This window comes from Epinephelus moara, chromosome 16 (assembly GCF_006386435.1).
Source record: "Epinephelus moara isolate mb chromosome 16, YSFRI_EMoa_1.0, whole genome shotgun sequence".
Taxonomy (NCBI): Eukaryota; Metazoa; Chordata; class Actinopteri; order Perciformes; family Serranidae; genus Epinephelus; species Epinephelus moara.
In genome coordinates this window covers 12,616,443-12,639,330 of record NC_065521.1, presented here as the reverse complement: position 1 = coordinate 12,639,330, position 22,888 = coordinate 12,616,443, and the positions used below count along the sequence as shown (strand labels likewise).

At 41.4% G+C, this 22,888-nt stretch overlaps 1 protein-coding gene across 1 annotated transcript in view; it reads left to right on the top strand.

The window, feature by feature from the left end:
* Positions 1 to 1,464: 1,464 nt before the first annotated feature.
* Positions 1,465 to 22,888, top strand: part of LOC126402436 (V-set and transmembrane domain-containing protein 2-like protein) — a 72,072-nt gene continuing 50,648 nt past the window's right edge. Inside the window, exon 1 of the mRNA XM_050064419.1 lies at positions 1,465 to 1,805. Coding sequence (XP_049920376.1) covers positions 1,688 to 1,805 — 118 coding nt within the window. The 5' untranslated portion in view covers positions 1,465 to 1,687. The remainder of the gene's footprint in view (positions 1,806 to 22,888) is intronic.

Below are 22,888 nucleotides of genomic sequence, written 5' to 3'. Positions count from 1 at the left end.
TTAGAAACCAGTCTGTACATCAGGCTGGTTGGGGCAGTCGATTGGCTACAAAAGCTGTAAGTGGTAAAATCATGACATCTGATAGAAAAGCCCAGGCTAAAGTAGTGAAAGGGCACAACTAAGATTGGTGGGTGATTTTTTTTTTTCTTCAAAACCCTCAATAAACCTTCTGATAAGCTACTGTGAATAAGGGGTTATACACTTAGTGACGTTTGAACTGTCATCAGATTTTTACCACAATCACGTGCTCCTCAGATGGTCCCATATCTTGAGTTGGTAAGTTGTTCTTCCAACTTTGGTGTGTTCATGAGCTTTAAGTCATAATGCCAAAACAACATGGATGCCACAAACAAGACGTATTGCATAGATGTATAGATGTGTTGAATTTTATTTCTCAGAGGTGATTTTTCCCAGACTTTTTACCTGACTTATGCTAATAAATAAGTTTTCTAAATGATTTAGGTTACCCTATGTGTACAGCAACTCATAGTTACGACTTAATAATGTACCATATTACAACTTACATGTGAGCAAACTATCTAAATGCAATATGTGAATGAATAAAACGTTTATTATCATCGGCCATGTTTCTGTATTTATTACACAACTTGGCAACTCATGTACCAAATTTTCGCTGACTTTCTGAGTCGTTGTTCGGACTTGAGGTGGCGTTCATGTGAATTTTCCCAGAAGGGAACTCATTTTTCCAATTATTCCTACATCACATGAATGCATGGTTGGATTCAAACGTTACTAAATTGTGATTGGTGCGCAAAGTATGTGACATCACATTTTTAGGCTAAGCCCAGCCCACTTTATCCATTGAGAAGAGCACAGAGGAGAAAAGAAAAGTATCTAAAGTGAAAGACAATTGAAAAGTGCTCCATCTTTGGCAGAAAACGTTGTGTTCACGTAAGATCCCATTGCTCATTACAAAACTGAGTGAGAAAAAAAAGTCCTCAGGGGCTTTAAACAAAACGGTGCTGCCAGCCAGAAGTCGTTTCTTAAAACATTTCTCAAACTTTATACGTTTTTATTTTTTCTTTGATAAATATCTTGAATAATTAACTAAATATATTAATAGAAATGCCACCTATGGTCAGACAGCGGTCACTGAGATAAGCTACATGACCCAAGCACGCTTTTTTCCCACTCTATTAACAAACACTTTAACCTACCGTAGTTGCATGCCAATACGTCCTTGGCGGTAGAAATAAGTGTTTTTTCGTTTATTACTGACTTAAAAGTAATAAAACATAATAATAATACCGTGTTAGGACGTTAAATCTCCCCCGTTGTTTCATAAAAGCGCATCTGCTCCGCGAAACGTCGTAAAGTTGCTGAATGTGTTTCTAATATCACTCCTCTCATAACTGATATTCCCCACTGCAAGCCGCGGCACGTCCCATCTGGGAGAAGTCCCTCCGCCGCATGTAGAGCCGACTGAACGGCAGCAGAGCCTCAGTCAGTCTGCTGGCGTTCAGAGAGGCTGCAGCCACTTCTGCCTTGCTGTATTCTTCGCAGGTATCTCACTCATTTCCTCGCCAGAACAAGTCACCTGGATTTTAAAAAACAAAACTAAACAAAACACAAAGAAAAGAAAAGCAACAAATCTTTTTCGACGTGCACTCCACCCGATGTGAAAAAGACAGAGAGGGGAAAGGAGAGCAGATAAAACAGAAGAGAAATGGGAGCGTTCAGAGTGCTGCTGGGGAGTTTACATTACATGGGACTCTACATGCAACTTAGTGTCTCCACAAGGCAAGCTGGACACGGCGAGATAGAGAACCACATCTCTGGGAACGGTAGGTGTGAGCTCCGCGTCACATTCCTCTCATTTATTTTCTTTTATGAGGGGACATCTGAAGGGGCTGTGGAGAGGACGGCATAGGTGATGCCATCTGCTCACATGCAGAGGAGGAATTAAACAAAGAGCGGCGCACAGGCTGAGAGCATGATGCTGATGATATGCCAACTAATGCAAATGTGTGCTTTTTTTGATTGTGCAAAGAGCTTGTGGGCTCTTGCTGTCAGGCATTAAATGAAAGAGTTTAGGTCTGGACAATGAATACATCCACCTGTCATCCAGTCACTGCATGTCTGTCCATCTTATCAGTGCTAACAAGGTTTGTAGTGTTATTTACATTTGGGTGTTCAGACAGTGTGTGGAAGGCTTTTTAATGAGTGTATATGGATATAAGTGGTGGTGATGTATGGTGAGCCTGTGCTCATGACTGACAGGATTTTGTTTTCTGTGAGAGCTGCATCTCTCCACCAGTGCCTCTCATCCCCCTCTCTCCTGATCAGTGGGTGATTCATCCAGATGGACCAGAGGTGATGTCAGCTGATAGATGGAAGTTCATATCCTCTTTTAGTATACCCATAAAATCTATAATGAACATCCTCCCTTTAGATTTGCCTTTTTCTCTCTCCCACCAGCAGCTTCCCTAAATGGCCTCCAGTGTTTACACTTTGTTACGTCATACACGACTGATACACACACACACACACACACACACACACACCGAGTGTCACCGTTTGTTTCAATAACTTTGGCTCGTCCTGGCAATCTCCAATCTCCACAGGTGTCACGCTGCCGGCTTGGCAGATGTGCCGGCAGCACGATGTCTGTGTGGGTTGAAAAATAAAGTGAGGAGGAGGAGAATGAGCGGGTGTGCTGGCCAGAAAGTCTGAATGCCCCAATGCCCTTGAGGCACCGAGTCTCACAGTAGATCTGTTACCAACTTTTCTTACTTCTGTAAATGTGCTCTATCATCAGATGCTTTCCCAGCAGCCCGGTCAACCTCAAGCAGCCATGACTCAGTGTGCATCCCACACACTGAGCTGCACTATGCAAAATTTGCATCTAAGAATACACATCAAATCTCAAAGCCTGGTTACAACACAGATGAGAGTCCTGTTCGCTTTAATTGAGACGCTGATTTGCACAAATAAAATTACCTCGTCAGGTATCAGGCATGTTCGCACCCACGTAAAGTGATTAGCTGAAACTTGAGAGGAGTGGTATCATACAGCGAAAGCACATCTCAGAAACTCTAGATCTTTTAGACAATAAAAGAAGGAAAAAACTTAAAGGAATAGTTTACAACATTTTGGAAAATACATTTGCTTTCTTGCTGAGATTTTGAGCCAGGACGCAGTTAGTTCAGGAAAGCATTAAGGCTGGAGGCAAAGGCTAAATGCCTGACTCTGTCCAAATGTGAAAAAAAAATCTAATGTTCTTCTAATGTTCACTAATTAAACATATTATATCTCCTTTGTTCAATTTGTACAATCACAGAAGTGGAAAAACTACATGTTGCGGTTATAAGGGAACTATTTCTTCTTCTTCTTCCGGCGTATGTCCTTAGACCTTCAGCTCCGTTGAGGCAAGCCAGTCCAGTGTTTCATCGTCCAGGTCAATTAGACCACGATCGCCATTTGTTGCCTTTTGTCGCCATTTGGGGCAGCTGGTAACTATTTATTGAATGCTCCCAGTAAGGATGTTCTGATCAAACCTTTTTTTGACCCGATCTGAGCCCATAATGGATATCTGTTGATACAGAGTCCGATCGGATGTAAATGCTGTTTAATTATGTAAGTAACACATTAAAATAACAGTGTCGCCTGCTTCATTTGACACACCTTATTTTTCACAAGCTACTTATTATAAGTAGTAAAGTCCCGATTCAAAACAATAAAGCTGATAATCTGAATTTATTGATTTGATGTTGGAGAGGAATGCCATAAAGTGGTGCAGAGATGATGTTTTTTGGAGGCTAGCGTGAAAGTTAACACCGCCCTGGTTTCCTTAACAAAACCCAATGGGATTTTTCCATTGGGTTTTGGATCTTTCGAGAGATAATCTTCAGATACGAACACCACTTTTTTTTAGCCTAAATCCAATTGGCAGAGGTAAAATTCGAACAAAAAGCCATAAATTAACTACACTACGATGTAGAACTGTTCGGTGGGTTGATGTTGTCTCATTTAGCCACTTGTTAGCGACACAAGACACAATATTTTTTTTGCTGTAGAACAAAACATGAAAGTGTCTTAAACGTGAGTCAACCGCAGACCTAATTTTAGACATCTATCTAAATAAATATCATAAATCTAAAATTCTATTCAAAAAACACATTAAGTTGTAGACGAGGGAACCAGAGGTGCCAAATTCTAACTCATTTCCAGGCTTTAGGACTCATTTCTGACCACTATGTTAAGGAGAGCAGCTTTTCTGAAACACTGACAGGATGTGATGGTCAGTTTTTAATAGACACGTGAGTGGCACTGACCTTCTCATCTAACTCTTGGCAAGTAAGCGAAACAACTGTATTTCTCAAAAGGTTATATGGATTACTATTCCTTTAACTCAAGCTCCACTTACTTGCTTTTCCCCCTGAACTTTCAACTGCATTTCATGGTTTTCAACAGTGGAAGGAGTTTTTTTTAGATTGTCATAACGTGACCTCCGTATGGAACTCTGGACGCAGCTGGTCACATATGTGAGGTTTGATCTTTGAGTCTTTCCCAGTTGATGCTCTGACCAGTTTTAGTCCAGTGATGTCTGTTTCCACTGTTCATTCAGTCTCTTGCCACCCTTGCTGTTTCATCCATGTAGCGTTCCTCGCAGTCGCAGCTGTCACATGTGATGTCATATACAAGTCCAATTGTTCTCTCTGGGGGGGTCCTGTCTGTAGGTTGAACCAGCAGAGATCTTAAAATGTTGAAGGATTTGTCGTAAGTGCTGACTCTTTGTGAGCTGAAAACTGTGGTTAGACGTTCTGACAGCTGCAGTCACGTATGGGAGTCCCACTGGGCTGCTTCTGGCGGTTTCTGTTGATTTAGCAGTGTCCGTCCTGGTCTTAGGATTCTTATATGATATCTTCAATCATCCACTACATCTTTTGTCTCTTTGCCACCCCCTTGTTATAAAGCATCACAGAGTTGCCAGGTTTGCACACATGTGCTGTGTAAAGTACTGATGTCATGTTGAGGGATTTCTCTGTATCTAAGTTTCAGACATTTAGTGTTTCTCCTTTTGTTGCCATTCAGAACAATATGAGTAATATCTGGTGGCAGGTTGTGCATCTGTAACACAACACATCTGAATGATTTCAAACTGAATAATGTGCTTGTGGGAAGAGATATTTTCTAACAGTGGGTGTGTGGGATTTTTATGGAAATGAGTGTGTGCAGATACAATTGTTTTTGTTTTGTCCTGAGGGTAGAATGAAAGAAAAGAGGAGGGCAGATTCATGTAGTGTAATTCCTAATTGAAATATGAAGTGGCCCTGCAATGTAGTAATTAGTAAATCATAAGAACACAGTGCATAATACTGAAGTATAGAGTTATGTCTAATTGTATATTGTCGGCTGAGTTGCAGGTATGAGGATTTGCAAGGTGGGAGTGAGGAGATATTCAGGAATGAAGATGAGGAAAAATCCACCTGAACTCACTTTAAGACTTGTCTATTTGCAGGATAAATTTTGACACTTTTTTTAGATGGACGTCTATGGTTATGAGGTGAACTCACAGTGTAGGCTACACCACGTTGAGTAATGTTAAATGAATGGCAAGAGGACGGGATCAACTGAGCATTTGCTTTTCTGAGATCATACTATAAGTTTGGCTTGTATTGGTGGTTTCCGTGCCCCGTGGGGGTCATAATTTATCATTCTTTGCCTTCACTGGCACTCCACCAGCTGGAACAGAGAACAGCGAGGGGAAAAAAAAGGAAGTAAGAGAAATGAAAGAAAAACAGTTTGGAAATCTGTGCTCGATTTTCATAATGTTCCGGTCTACATCTGCCTAGACGCTGCTTTAGTCATTGATACTTTTCAATTAACTGCTAATTAGGGCATGGTTATCCAGCGAGGCGATTATTCCAGCCAATCAATTGCCTTAATTAATCAGTGATGGGTAAATGAGCCGTTGGGCCAATAAGATGCTTAAACTTTACAAAGAAAAAAGGCTGTAATCAGACAACAGGAGCAATGCTAACAGACATTTGGATAACCCTTTCTTGTTGACAGTTCCAGTCTAGCAATCTTGACAGTTTAGTCATTTATCAACTTCCATCATGTGCTGAACGATGTGCATATTAATAAATTAAAGAGAAAGGTGCAGGGGAAAAGTATCGCTTTTCTTAAATATATAGATATATGATTGTGAATTCATCATTTTAAATATTTAGTTGGGTCAAAAATGAATCTTTTGTTTACACTTGTGTAAGATGTTTAAAGTTAATTTACTAATTCTGACAAGCAGGGCTGGGCAATATGGCAAAAAATATTACGATAATTTTCCCCGTATTGATCGATATCAATATTTATCACAATAATTAATTTGATAATGCTGCGAGTTTGAAAAGGATCCTGATAATGTCTGACACCTTAAGAAACCAAATGATTTTCCAGCTTCCCACGGCACTCTTCGTAAAGCTGGGGCAGAGCAGTTTGAGAAAAGTATTTCCTGCCTGGGAGCTCGTACCTGCGGTCTAGCACTTACATTGCTTGAAACTGTCTTTCTCCACGGTGCTCATGGGCATCATGTGTTTGGCAGTTTGTATGACACTGCGTCTGTTATATCTCTGCTCCTTTTCTATCTCTTCTCATATGGGGTTACATCGGCAAAAAAGGACACTATTGATTGCTGTTTTGGTGCAACACTGCCCACAGCAGCAGAAGTGCTAGGCCATTGAGCAACACTTGTTGGTGGACTTACTGTAGTTTTGGCTCAGATTTTCATGCTTTCAGTGTAGTCGCTTGGATGCCACCTTTTCAGCACAAACTTTGCAGTGAAAAAGGGGCGTGTACAATGACGCGTATCCCCAACACTGCAGATTGACTGACAGCTGTCTGTTAATTTCTGCTGCAGGACACGCTGTTTGGATCTATCTGGGCCTATCCATATCGAGTAAAAATGACTGTAGTTTATCATCGTCATTGGCATACATTTTATTGTGATCCCATTTCGAGCCAGCCCCTCTGAGAAGGCTGGTTAGCTAATAGTGTAATGACATTGGTAGCTGTGTGGAGCGTTTAGAGTCATATTTGTACTCTAGTGTGCACTGAGATATTTCGTAAAACAGACTTTTTTTAAGCAGAGGGGGACATATCTGTTTTTTTAAATATCTGTATACATGTACACAGAGCCTGAGTCTCACTCCATGCAACCATGAAATATGCAGGTTGTGCAACTAACTGGCAACCATTTGTGCTTTGAGGGACGTTGGAGTTGTGACTTGAATAAAAAGCAAGAGGGGAGGGGATGTGCGACATGTAGTGGCTAATGATATCAATAGCACCTTTAAAACATATTTTTTGACCACTTTAGAATTTAATTTTTGGCTCTACTGACTGGACTTAAAAAGATATTCGTGCCTGTGGGCCTTCTCTTAAGGCCAGCCTTATATCTTCACCCTGTTTTGACCTCCATCACCAGAGAAAGCAGCCCTACTCTGACTCCCATTATTAGATTGGATTTGAACCATTCTTTCCAATTTTCAATAGCTGAATCATTTACCATTCAGCAAAGACAGAATCTTTTATGGCTGCTGCATCACCTTGAAAGGGTTCAGGCATGGCTGCTCCTCTACACTACGACAGTATTTGAGAGAGAAAATGCTGGATGGATGTTAGAGTATAAACCCAGGTCTGGCACAAATGCAGTCACAGCCTGCGGTGGTTAAGCCTCCTTTACAACCCTGTCTTTACCACCTTAAATGCCCTTTACTAATGATGTTTGTGCTGTATAATAAATGCAGTGAGGGGAAAAATAGGTCTTCCACTAAAAGCAAACTGGAGCACTGAGGCAATGACATCACACTACTGTTAGACTATTAAAGATTTAACAGTGGCCAATGCAGTATCACTGGCAAACATTCAGCAGCAGCTTGTGGGGTTTACTCGAGTCTTCTGCAGAATTAGACACCAAATGTCCCCGTCTGCTTCTCGACTCCCACTCACTCGCACTTCACTTCTGACGACGGTGTATTGACATGACAGTGGGGTTCCAGACATTGTCATAGCAGTGAGTATAGAACAGAGGAGGCTGGTCCATGGAGGCAGAGGAGGTGGCTCCCTCTCTTTTTTTTTTCAGAAAAAAAATATATAAATAAAATAAAAAAGTGTAAGGTAAAAAAGATTTATTAAACCTCAGTATCATTTAAAAAATGATTTCCTCGGTTCTCTGGACAGAGGAGGATGGGCTCCTGCTGTCCTCTGCAGGGCAGGGATCTCTTAAATCATTTTAATGTACTTAATTTCTTTTTCATGCCAATCTGTTATTGGCAAAAAAAACTTAAAATGATGCTCCAATGGAGGATGTCTTCCCTGACCAATCAATCACCAGAATACAATATAGACATCGCCTTGGTTTGCTTATAATTTCAAATTTCATATTTAATCCTCCACCACTGTACTGTACATGAGTGTGACAATTTGACAATAAAGCGATGGATTCATGCAGTGGCATCTTAGAAAAGAAATTATACCATGCAAATTGCAAACTACTTTTGAACACATCATGATTTTACTAAGGCCTTTTCAACAGAATGCAAATTTCCTTTCCTCAGATTTACTCCCCTTTTTTTTATTTAGCAGTAAATAGCTACCTGTATTAGCCAACGCAACAGTTAGCTTGTTGTGGCAACCCGGACGGATTGTTAAGCTTATGGTGAGAATGAATTTGGATCATAGACTGTACAAAAATGTGATGTCACCCATTGGTTTGTGCTTTGAGTTCGGCATTTTGACTTTCAACATCTTGGATTTTTTTGGGCCAGAAGTGACCATATATGGGTGAGAGGGAGGAGATAAACCTAACACTAGCTGCTAGCTTCGTTAGCACGGTGCTTGTAGCTGTGGTTAACCGAAACAATGCTTATGGTAATTTTTGCTTTATTGTGATACTTCAGGCTCTTTTACTCTCTCTCTGTCTTTCTGTCTGCCTGTCTGCTGCTGTCTGTAAACACAAAGGGACATACAGTAATAGAAGGAGGAAAGTGTCAGAACAAACAGGGAGGATGGCTGAGGGAGCCGAGGAGAGGGACAGGCTGACAGTTTTAATGCTTGTTGGCGCTCAGCGGTAGGTAGAGCCTATGTATTTAGGTCCTGACCTCAGTATATACTCCTCACTGAGAAGACAAGTGCTGGAGGGCAGCCTGGGATTAACAGCAGAGAGGAGAGAAATTATCACTGTAGCTGCACCGTACCTCTGCACAGTTGTCTTAGGAATTAAAAATCAATCTTGTACACATCTCCTGGCTTTGTCTGCATATCCTTTCACAAGCAAAGTGTACTCAAAGTAATAATCTGTGTTTTCACATTAATAGGTGTTGATTTTGCTGCTCTACACCTTTCACTGATGCAATTCAGCAGTGATTCAAATATATCTATGCCATGAAAGTGGTTAAATGTCAAGGATTGCCACATGACAGTGGGAATCATATAGGTTTTATTGAGAAAAAAAAAGACCTTGATTCCACTGCAAAGAAAATGTGCTTTCACTATAAATAAAGTGTAATTTATCAAGAGCCACACAGGTGTTTGCACTTACTTAGATTAGACCCCTGCTGAGGTTGAATTTGGGTGGGCGATGCTTGTTTACGTGGGGTCACCAAACTCAGTGTACCAATAAGAATGATAAATGTGTAAGTTGTCCTGCCCTAACAGGCGCAGCAGGAGAATGAGGTAGACGTCAATCAAACACAGTTTATACACACGTACAGTCCTGAGAGGTGCAGAGAGGTCTAATCTAAGTGAAAGCACCTGTGTGGATGGACCATGACTGAGTGTATGGTATTTGAAATACTCACCTACAGAAATGCACAAGCAGGTTGGTTAAGTGAAGACAACAAAAAATTGAGCAAACATTGAGAAATATTAAACTGCTAAATTTCATAGGGTTTTTGCTTTTTAAAATCTGCGTGTGTTTTTATCATTACATTTTTGCCTTTTTTTTTTTGTATAGAAGAGCAACGAGCTCAAGCACACAGTTATCTTAAAAGGCTTTGGCCAGAGACTTCCAGTGTCGCCGTGGCAACAGCTTGAAAACCTAGCTTGCTCAAAACCTCAATAAACTAGCTTCAAACTACAGAGCACAGGCAGAAAAAAATACCTGTAGGTCTCTACACCTAAACGATGACAAAAGAGGACGTCTGGAGAAGATAAAAAACAAACAATGTCTGTGTGTGAGATGCCAAATGACAGACAAACTGGTGGAGGCTACAATCCTGGCTGAAATACACAAGCTAAGATATGGAGGCGACTGAGAGCTACTATAATATGATATTTTTGGAAAGGACAACCTTTTTGGAGCAACAAACAATTATGGAGGAACGGCTGAGTGACATAGAGGCCAGAACTGCCAGGGTGGAAATTTCTGCTATGCAAAGACGCCAAACTATGTGCCAAGTGTGAAGACTCGAATTCACGGTCAAAACCAAGCGGCAACCCTCCGGGGCTGAGAGATGAAGCCAACGCAGGAGTGCCAAAAACTCTCGACCCCCATGTTAAAATGACAGTTTTGGTCTCTATACCTAATTTCCCCCCACTTTGATTAACGTGTGTGCAGTCTGTTGACCCCACCATGGCAACAACATTGGTTAGGTAATGTAACCATGGCATAACCCAAATGTCTCTATAGGCAAAGTCAGATCTGCTTCTTGTTCCACCACAGATCCACCCTCTTGTCCAAATATGGTCACCTCTGGCTCCAAAAATACAAGATGGTGGCAGCCAAAATGCTGAACTCGAGGATACCTACATTGAGAAAGTACATGGCTCGTTGAATGCAAAAGTGAAAGAAAACACAGCTCCCCCAAGAGCGATTATTTTCCACTTCCTTGACTATTGAGTAAAAGAACAAGTACTGCAACAAGCATGGAAGCAAGGCACAATCATGCTCCATGGACAAAATCTTACTCTACACGTGCAAACTGGTGTGGGCTGTAATTAAAATGCTTGAGGAAAAGACTGTAAGATAAGATAAGATAATCCTTTATTAGTCTCACAGTGGGGAAATTTGCATTGTTTTGTCCGAGCAGTCTATTTTTGGAGTAGGGCACAGAAACAGCCAACATGCTGCAGACGCCGCCGTGCCCAATCTCAAGGAGATGGGGATTCACATTCAAGAGTGCGAGACAGAGACGCTTCAGAAAACCCTGATACAAGGCAACTGGAGTGCTGTGATGGGGAGGAGTGAGAAGAGAGGGCTGCCAAAGATGACAGACATACACACTCTCGTCCAAGTGATTTCATCCAAAGAAACTGCATGGTGAGCATCGTAATAAGGATGCTAAACTGAATAAAACGCTTGGTGACAATGAATGCTTAATAGATTATGGATAATCTTCCTAACTATAGTCACTTAATAACAGCTAGTTCATACCTCATTAGTCTTTTGTCTGTTTTTGAACTGACGGAGGGTTTACATGGGCGGATAAACAGAGGCTTAGGCTACCCAAAAACTGACACACACTGTCTCTGTTCTTTTTCTTTTTTACGTCGAAGTTCTTAATTCTTATGACTATACTAAGTTCAGTGTATCCTCATACAGTGGTTTGTATGATATCTTACTGGTTAGGGTTTAAAAGCAGAATGGGGGTTTGTGGCACAACTTCACCTACTTTCAAGGTGCATGGAGAGGAGATATCTAATGGCCAGGACACGTGGTGTCTTTTACCACCTGGAATACGCAAGGTAGAGCCCTGAGTGCTCCTCTTGTGCCTCGTCCATGCCAACTTTCAAGGGCGCGGAGGCAGGTCACGCCTCACATTGCTAAGCCACCATAACCAGCACCGTATCATAGCGTGCTTACTAGATATCCTGAGTCCAGAGCTGATCTTCTTCCAGATGTTTTTAAGTGTGTAGGCCTAAAATGTTGTCCGTGGGACAGAAGTAAAGCTCTGGGTAGCCATTGACTTCCTCCATATTTATCATAGACTGATATTTACAGAAGAAAGGAAAGAAATCTGTTGGCTGTGATTAGTTATTCCTCATCACATGACAGGCCGCGTGTTGCTGTGTTCCAAAAGTTTAAGTTTGTTGATCTCAAGGTGCAGCTGTCGTGCTATGTGGACTTTGTTGTTCTTTATATTGCGTCACCTCACTTCAGCCTGCAGCACATAGGTCGTGATCATGATTATGTGGGTTATGTACGAATTATAATGCATTATTTTTCATAGGTTTGAACAGTTAATGAGAAAAGCCTGCCAAGTGTTGCAAAGCATCCTCAGTTTATTTGAAGGGCAGTGTTTTGGTTTCAGCCAAGAGGGAGTAAATGATACATGTTAGTTTTTCCAATACCACAGCCCAGGAAACGATGATGATACCTTGGGCTCTAGTTTCCCAGTGCAGCGCAGGGTGGCGAACCCCGCGCAGAGCTAGTTTCGAGCAGCGCAACCCGAGGCGCGCTCAGTTTGGTAGTTTGGCAGACCGAGGTGCGCTGAGATGGGTGGCGGCACCGTCAGATCCAGCTTGGCGCAGTGACAGTTTCGTGCCAAAAGGCTTCGCCAAAGGTGCGCTAAAAGCTCGCCAGCTGAAACCAGGTCTACTGTCAGCGCAGGCGGAGCGCAGCCGGTGTAAGCCGAAGTTTGGCTGACCGGCGGACAGTGCGCACACATCACCAAAACCTCAGAGGCAGGTTTCCAGAATATCAGGCACATTAACAATGCAATAAATACCCAAAAAAACACTATTCAATGCAACTATCTGCAATCAGCACATAAATGTATCTCTATATCGACTGTCCCGTCACATCTGATGTCAGATCAAAGGGGATTGGCACCGTTTGGCACGTTTGGCACGCGTAATGGAAACCCAACCTGATTTGATTAACACAGCTGCAAACTAATGAGTTCACATCCCTCTCAGCCAACCACAAACAGCCACAGCATCAGATAGGGAGTATATATTCAGCATCTGTCATCTTAGAAAAGTCAAAAGAAAAGAAACAGAGTGAGACTGCGAGAGAGAAAGAGAGAGCGCGCGCGCACGAGAGAAACGCAACATTGATTTACAATTGTGGTGACCTCCTCCCAGGCTACCTTTGCATCATCAGCCCGTGGAGGTCTGCTCGCAGTTCCGTATATTCGGACACTGCGAGCTTGGACCTCCCGGACCAAAACATCAGTTTCCTCCTGGGAGAAGTTTGGCCATCTGACGCTGCTGCTCTCTTCTGCCATGGCAAATTGAGTAAACTCTCAATTTAAGGGCGAGGAGAGGGGCTCATTTGATTGGTGTGATGAGTGTAAAACCCACTCCACGCCTTCTCTCCTCCCTCTTTACGACTTGCGCAGGTAGGAGGGACGGAGGTGGGAAAGAGGAGTAGCTGCACCAGGCGCACAGTGTGCCAAACTTGCAAAATCCACCTGGCCACACCCAGTTGGCGAAGCACAGGTGTGCTGCGCCTCCGCCTCGCCCGGTCTGCGAAACTAGAGGCCCATGTCTCAATCAGGGGAAGAAATGATTCAATCAGCTGAAGCAACTATAGTTCTCAAGTGCTTAAATACAGGAAACTGGTCTAATTGAATACACAAACTTAAACAGAGATTGTGTTAATCTGGTATTGTATGTCTCCCATGGCAAGAAAAGAGGAGTAGCCATAATCATCACTAAATCAGTACATTTGCAGATAATATGAACTTTTTTGAGCAGGCTGTCCTCGTCCATCTCCATTGTATGGAGAAAAATTGGGCCATTGCACAAATGGAACAAAATTCCCCCGTTTTGATGTGATTATTATATCTCTCAAACTACTGCTGAGGATATGCATTTTTATGTGTTGAAACATTTATAGAGACACAGTGTTTTGTTTGACGCCCCACTGCGAGCACCGAAGATGAACATTTTTCAATTTTACACATTAGGCCTTTTTTTTTTTTCTCATCATTTCCTTTGATAGGGACAATGCAGTTTAACATAATCCCAATTCAGAGTATGAGACTGATGTGTAGCACAGAGAGTTTATAGCTACTGCTACAGCTGTGGCTGGAGGCATTACATTTTTTTGAGGTTGTCCATACACATGTATGTATGTCTCATTCTTCTGAACGTGATATCTCAGAGAGGTGTTGACAGAATCTCCAAAATTTGGCACAAACGTCCACTTGGAATTAAGGATGAACTGATTACATTTTGGTGGTCAAAGGTCAAGATCATTGTGACCTCACGAAACACGTTTTTGGCCATAGCACACAAATTCATACACTAATTCTGACATTCTGAAAATTTCACACAAATGTAATTTAGTAAAATGAAGTGACAACACTGTATTTCCAAATGGCTAAAGGTCAACTTCACTGTGACATCATAGTGCTCTGCAACACACTATGACACTGGCCATTACTCAATGTCATATCTCAGGAACACAAGGGGAGACATTCTGTCAGATACCAAATTGATGACACTGATCTTGGTTGTTCAACTTTAAACACGGGTGGTAGAAAACATCAGTACAGCATAAAATCACAAAATTTTTGTGGGGCAATGTTGTATCATTACACAGTGCTGAGTATTGATTTAAATTATTAATATTACAAACACAAATTAAACTTGAGGTAGCCTACTAGAATAATTAAATCAGTTGCTTTCAGTCCACTCGATACATTTTGCTCCTGCAAAGAAAAAAAAAATGGTTGTGAGATGAACAGACTGAAAATGTATCTTATTAAATAAAACAGATATTGACGAAGTTTTCCTTTGGGGACATAATTTACAAAAAAGGTAATAAATTTAATCGCTATACTCAGCATATCGCAACATATTTAAAATTGCATAATATCGTATCGTCACTTAAGTATTGTGATAATATATCGTGGATCCTCTGGTGATTCCCACCCTACCATGAAACTGCGCTGATTGTATAGATCTTCTGTGCTGTTGGGTTGAAATGTGTATGAAGCATCCACCTTTAGAATCCGTAGCTTCTTTGCAGCAACATTAATATTTGAAGCATTGTCTTCTGGCTATATATAAATCTGGACAGACATGGATGTAAACTGCAACTTGACTGGTTGGCAGAGGCATACAAACACAAATTTAGATAAAACTGAGGCCTAGTTTTATATCACTCAGCCATTTGTATGTCTCAAGCCTAATGCACAATGTTGCATTCAAGATATTTCATGTATTTTGCTTGCAATGTTTGGAAAGTAAGCAAACCCATTCTGCTAAACTGAGATCTGAAAGCATGAAAGAGTTGACTGTTTTCCATTAACTCACCATGTATCACTGCAAACAAAAACAAAAAACAGCACTGGGTTTTTTAAGCTAATACTGAGTTGGTTCTGCTTTTTTTGTACTTAATAGTCATCATCATTTCTTTTTTCCTTGCAGAAATACAAGGATTTAGTGACAAATCAGATGAGACACTATTCAACAGTGTAAGTGAATAATGAATTTACAGAGAAATAATAGAACAATGTACAAGAATTAATAGAATATGCCCGCAGCATAAACTTCACTCCAGTCGTACCGTAGCTGCAGTGAATGAGTATGAGTGGACGGCACTGACTGGCCACATCTGATACAACCAGCCGATTTATCTCTATAAAAAACAACAACAGCAGTTCAGGTACTCATTGCTTGACAATGTGGACTCAGACCTTCTGTGTCCTCCATCACTCTTGCCTCCTCCTTCCTTCCCTCGCCTGTCACCACTCGCCATGTTGTGTGTAAAATTACCTCTGAATCCTCTCCTCTTTCTTCCCCTTCGATCAGAACGCTCTCTTCAAAATCGGCACAAACAAGCTGCGGGGTCAGCCGGCAGTCAAGGACTCTCCCTCTGTCTTTCTCTATAAGTGCCTTCTGCTGCGCTCGTCCTTCCCTCTCTCACAAAGCACTTCACTGTGTTGTGTGTGCGAGAGTGTGTGTGTGTGTGTGTGTGTGCGAGAGTGTGTGTGTGTGTGTGTGTGTGGAGGGACGTACTTTGGAGGAGAAATGATTGCGGGCAGCTTTGAGCATGGCGATCCAAAGCTACACTTTCTCTGAGGTGTCCCTCCGTGACTAAAACTCATCTCCGGGGACTCATCATCTAACCCACCGTGTGTGTGTGTGTGTGTGTGTGTGTGTGTGTGTGTGTGTGTGCGTGCGTGCGTGCATGTGTGCGTGAGGCTCTGCGGACTTTGTGTGAGAAATGATAAAGGCAGCTTTGAGACAGATGATCCAAACCGTCACTCTTGGTATTCCGTGTGTGTTTGTGTCTTTGCATGGGTGTTCATTGCGACTTGTGTGTATGTGCATGTGTGTGTGTGTGTGTGCTTGAAGAGATGGAGGGGGAGAGAGTATTCCCTCTATTGCACTCAGCGTGATGATGTTGGGGGAAGTGCTTGGCTGCGAAGACTTGTTTGAAAGAGTGTTGCTTATCTTCCATTAGACACATTACTGCCAACGTTGCCATCAAAGTGGAAACACACACACACACACACACATGCACACAGACTCTCAGATTTAGACACACACAAACACACACACACACACACACACACTTCTCCTGGGGAGGCACTTGGCAGGATTCATCTGTTGGCAGTCTCACTGAGGGAGGAAAGAGGAGGAGGGGGAGGAAGAAGACAGGCGAAGAGGGGAACGTGATGTATCCGTGGTCCAGGATCAGTCATTTGCAGCCTGAAAGAGCTCCTCAGCCTGCAGCAGGCCGCCACATAATTTAGTGAAGTACCATTGTTCCCTGGAGAGTATCTCCGGCAGTGTGACGTCACACAATGCTTCAGCTCCTCACAGTGAGTCTGAAAAATGTAAATGAATCATGAAACAAACCAAAAAAAGGAAAGTATTTGTCCATATTTGTTGCATTTTTAAGAATCAAGCAGATGCTACAAAAAGCTGCCTTAGTGCCTTTAATCACATTTAATGCAGTCATGCAATTACAAGGCTGCCCAGCAGTCCATTGCAGTGACTTTATTATTCACATACTGCTGAGACTTATGAAAATAATCATCCAAGTCTATTGTGCACACCGTAACATACACATATCATAAGCCAGCATGTAATATCCATATTACAAAGCTGCACTGGAGGCCAGAAGATGTTGCTTATGGCTTTGTCCCTATTACTGCAACACATCTTCACACAAGCATGCTACTTGGAAAATTGCTTTGAAGTTCGCGTGTTTGCGTTTTTCACAATGCCTGGCACAATTTCCTGTCTTTTCCATCTTTGCATTGACTTTGTATGTAATCATGCCACACAAAACACGTGCTTTGCGTGTGGTGTAAACACAACATTAGAATTTCTCATTGTAACAGGTGTAACTGACTGTAACTTATTTAGTTATTAAAACAACAGACAAATCAAGGTATTTCAACACATCAATGCGAAAATCCAATAATATTGTAAAGAAATGTTAACCTGATTCTGCCAGAGATAAACAGTTAGTGTATATGTTTTTTATAGGCTAATTTTCCAGACAGATCCTCTTGACCATGTTATTTTGTTTGGTTGTGACCCTGTGTGTTCATTCATGACATGACATTTTAAAGTCTGCTCTTGTACACGTGATTTTTTAACCTCATGCATCACTTTCATGGGTTCGTACACCCCGCCTCTCTCCCGACCTACAAACTGTCTCTCGTGGACCTCACACTGTGACAGACGTATCCACCTATTCTGTATATGCAGTGATGTTATGGCCCCGTGACAGTCCTTTGAAATCAACCCATCACATAATCAGCAGGCGGCATCCCGTGACTTCAAGCACATGGGGGAAACTGACTTTGAAGATTGCTTTAATGTGTTTGCTTCTCACACTGCCTTTCATGTGGCTGACATGGAGGCAAACATTCACATTTTGATGATTTTCAGAAGCACTGTTTGAAGGATAGCATGGAGAGATTACATCATTTATAAAACTCAGTCAATCATACCCACTCAGGCCCACCAATGAGCCCAGCTCCACAGAACTCTTTTTCAAATTCTAGAGGAAATGTCAAAACTCCAAGGATATTGATTTGTCATGCTAAATTTTTGAAAAGTGTGTGGCCTAAAAAATGATGCAGGAGTAGACACTGAATATTTCTGTTTGAAATACTAGTGTAGCCCTAACAACATCACTGGTCTTAAATCTGTGGATATTAAATAAAAACCGATAAGTGAAAATGTCAAATAGTGCAGATTTTTTTTGTCTAACTTTAAAGCAATTAAATTGGAGGACACAATGTCAGGGTTAAACCAGTATTTTGCCAAAATATTTTAAGTTCAATATTACATTTTCCCTTAGTTTAGCTTTAATATTAAATAACTTAAGTGTTAGTTGTAGGTAATTAAAACAAGTAAACAAAGATAGGTCACATTCAGGTTTTTAGATTTTTAGCCAAGTGATGATCTGGATATATGTTGTATGTTGTTCGGCTGTAAATGACACCAATTTGAAATGTTAAGAAAATATTTGGTGAGAGATTTGCCAAGCCCTCAAAAAAAAGAACATCATCACATAAATGTGCTGACAAATTTGTATGTTTGTTTCATTTTTGAATCAGTGCTCAAATCACATCCGCAATCTTACTATGTCAGCCTTGGTAACATTTCTGTAATACTTCCAACATGGCACAAATGAATGCAGTCACATTATTGTCAAGGCCACAGTAGCACACTACACACAGAAAGATTAAATGCCTTGTTCTGACTTATTAACAGCACTGCGGTAGCTGCGACAGTCAGCTATCATCTCTTATGCACAAGGACAACAGCATCAGTTTGATCAACCTTCCGGAGATTCCCACCATGTCTATAAAAATGTTTTTCCCCTCACAGTGCAGGGCAAAAGAGTTCATTATTACCCACGCCAACTGCTTGGATGAAGTTATGAATATCTGTAAGGCTTTGCATACCAAATGTGAGCAAATAGGAATTCAATCAGAGACCCAACTTAATGTCTTGTGATTCTTGTGCAGAGTCAAACAGGAGAATTTGCTAATAAATAACTGATCAAATTGATAAGCAAACCTATAAAAAGATTAACAAGTGAGAAGTGAGGGAAAATAGCAAAATATGTTTTTAAAAACTATCACAGATACAGCATGTGAGAGCAGAGAAAACAATTCTCCTCCTCATCGCTATTCTCCAACATCACTCTCTCTCTCACACCAGGCTCCAAATATCACAGTCACACGTTGTGGCTCTTTCCATAAAGGTCCTTTCGTGTCTGAAAAAGGTTGCAAAATTCTGGGAATATTAAAAGTGGAATTTACAAGAATAAATTGAAACATGGGGTTTATTTGCTCGGGCACTAATTAACGTGCCCTATGCAGAAAGAAACAAACCTTTTACAATAATCACAAGCAGACATAATTGCAAACCCTTCTAATAGAAATTTGAAAATTCAACAGTTTAGTTAAGTTAAACATTAATTAAATGAGTTGACTCACTTAATATTGCATTGCACTTTCATTCAATAACAGCAGTGTAAAAGAAAAAAAACAATTTCTTATGACCCCCTTCCAAAAAAATAATTTTGCTCTTAGTCTTCCATTTCCAACAAAGGTTCTGTATGTAACATTCAGAGCATTAATAAAGCAGCAAACCACTATTTGCTATGTAAAGATATAGTGGAGTAATGGTGTCCTGAGCAGAGAATGAAGTTATCTCTATGTATTGTAATCTAAGCTTCTCTGTGGTTTGTTGTGATAATGCAGTCCTTCTGTGTGTGCATGTTAGTGCATCTGTGTATCCCACTGGCTTGCTCATCGCTGCCGCTTTGCACTGCGCTCATATGGCAGTTACTGCTGATATAAGGACAGCGTCATTGGGAAAGTGTCGCACCAACAATCGGGGTTTTCCCCCTGGTTAGCAAATAAACATGTTTAGTATTGAGGTGGACGTGTCCTCTTCGTCAACCCCAAAATCTACATCTATGCCCGGGACGTAATAAATTTGGTCTTTTTTTCTTCTAACTTGGAACTTGATCTAAAATGTGACTGGTTATCACGACTCACCAGGAGCTATAACAATCTCTGCATAAGCATGACAACAGGACAAACGTACAAATGTATAAATATGCCCATTCCTTTGCATTTTATGCACCTGTGCCTTATGTTGGGACTTTAAACTGGTGGCTTTACTCTCTCTTGTGTAACTATTTCCTTTAAAGGCACCGTATGTAAGAATGTGGCCAAAACGGTTACTGCATTCAAATTCAAAATACTGCCGCGAGTCGTGTCTGCCCCCCCTCCCCTACAGATTCGAGGTTGCTGGACAGCGGCACGCTGGAGACTGATTTGTTTGCCCACGGGCGGCTGCCGTGGCAGGGCTGCGTCGCCGTGTCCTTGATCTTTGGTTTTCCAGCGGACCATTCGAGGAAGTCCAGTTTCTCTGCTGCTAACGCTGCTGCCGGGATACAGCTGAGGAGGAGCCGGCTGCTAATGCTATGTACCGGGACACTGCTAACTCTGCTGCCGGGATACAGCGTAGGAAAAAAAATCAGTGGGGCGATGACCCACCTGCACATGGGCTACAATGTATGATCAAAAATGAATAACAGTTGAAAGTATTTGAAATGATGCTAGTTAGCCAACTTTGGCTAAAGCTTACCTGTCGAGGAGAAGAGTAGCCACTTCAACATCCGATTTCAAATACTTCTCCGCTTTCAACCACCGTTCAAAAGCATCTCCTATATACCCTCGCTTTGCCTTGAGTTTTGTCTTGGCGTTTTTGGGAATCATAACGAGGTCGTTTGGATTTAGTCGCACCGTCAGCCATTGTAGCTCAGTCGTAACTAACTGATGCTGAGACTCTACTGACTGCGTGACTGGTAGACGGCGGTGGGTGGCGCAACAGGCCAAAACACAAATTCAAAACATAAACATGATTTGCGGACCGTAAAAATGTTTTTTAAATGTGAATATTCTGGCTGTACTATTGTTGTCGGTGAGATCAGTATGTTATATTAACATTATTCCTTTGTCTCTGTGACATATTAGGAGGATTTTACGACTATTTGCTTTAGATAGCTCCTTTAACATAGCTCTGAAAAGCTGCTGGACATGTTTGTACTATATTAGCAGAGAGTTTTTAGTTCCTTGAATATTTTTCCAAGGCTACAGAGCTCAGTGTTTACTCTCTTAATGTGAAATGTCTGACACAGACGCTTCTGGTTTTGCCCAATATCCTCATATGAAGGCACAGGGCGTCAAACTCCGCGTTCATTAGGTGCTGCTGCATACATAATACAGTGAGTAGAAACAAAACAAAGCAAGCAGCGTGGTTTGCCAATTTTGTAGCCCTCCCTTGTGAAGCACACACAAATGCACGCACATAGACACAGCATGCTCAATTATGTGTGCTGCCCCCGGCCATTTTCAGACAGGGTTATCCATTACAACGTCTCTGCAGTGACCAGGCCTAATTACACCGCTGTGGAGAGCACTCTTTGCTACACAGTGGGTGTGTATATATACGGACACAGACGTGGTGTGTGTTTTTGTGTGCGATTGTAGCCTGTGAATGACTCTACATCCTCTGGTTGCTTCCGCAATTACCCAAACTGGAGCCAAACTAACTGGCATGCGCATGTGTAGTTGTTCAAAGTATTGTTTGGGGGTTCACACACTCACACACACACACTGACAGGCACACTCTGCTTGAATCCAATCATGCTCTATTCCTCCTTTAGACCGCTGCCAGTGATTCACATATTCTGTCTTTCATGTCCAACTAATAGGCTCTTGGACATCTTTGAGGCCCTGCATGGTATTTACAAAGGTCTGCTGAGTTGGACAGCTTGATTCCTGTGGGCTGTTTAGAATGAAACATGTAAACGCTCACATATACAAACACGCTAATACCCTTACACTCAGCTGGTGCAGTAGAACAGCATTAAAGTAAATGGTATTTTCTCAGTGTGGTTTGTGATGGTTGGTCGCACTGCAGATGACAGCTGTAGTCCAGATAGACACTGCATCTTGCTGGTTAGACTTATTTGTATTTAATGAGTGTCCTTCAGAATTATGCTTTAAGTTTTGCTCATTGTTAGGGCTGTAATTTATGTATTATTTATTTAATTTCATCACTCTATTTTTTTTATTCCAAAATGTAATCAGTAAATTGTTTAATCCATGAAATGTGGAAAGAAATGGTCTGTCACGGGGTGTAAGGTGACATTGTCACTTTTCTCATTTTGTGTGATCAACTGTCTAAAACCAAAGATATTCACTTTACAAAGATTTAAAACATAAAGACAGTAAGAGCTTACATTTGAGAAGCGCAAACCACTGAATATTTTGTATTTTTCATTGATGAGCGACTTTTAAAATCGCTGATTAATCATTTGTCAATAGACTATTATTTCAGCTCTAACCACTGTAATCCAACAGCGCTAGCGCAATCACTGAAATGTGAATATGTCAATTTGTCAAATCCGAAGAAAAGAGAAACCTTATTCTGTGTGTGCGTCTTTATGATTGATGTCTCCCGATGAATTAATGTCAGCTTAACTATGGTGTAAAATTAGTTATAGTTAAAGGAATAATTAAAGCTGGTCGTGGGTGTTATGTGTACACAAACTATGTCAAACATCCCACCATCTTACTAGTGCCCAGATCTCCTTGCCTGTTTGCTAGCAAAACTCCACCGAAAAGTGCATTTCATGGATTTTCACTGGGTCTTGAGCTGTTGCTTGAGCTATATATTGTGCTTCATCATTCTTGATTGCCAGCCACCACCACAGACATAAAGAGTATAAAAGCGGATTGAGAGAGAGGGAGAGAGAGAGCCACCGCCCTTTCTCTCACAGACCAAAGTCTGTAAAACTAGACAGTGCTGATCAAATATAAACCAAGATTCTGTCACTGTGTTGCCCATATCTAACTAACTGTTTTCAGAAACAAATTTTAGTGTACAAACAGCTGTAACATGAGAACAGGAAGTGAGCACC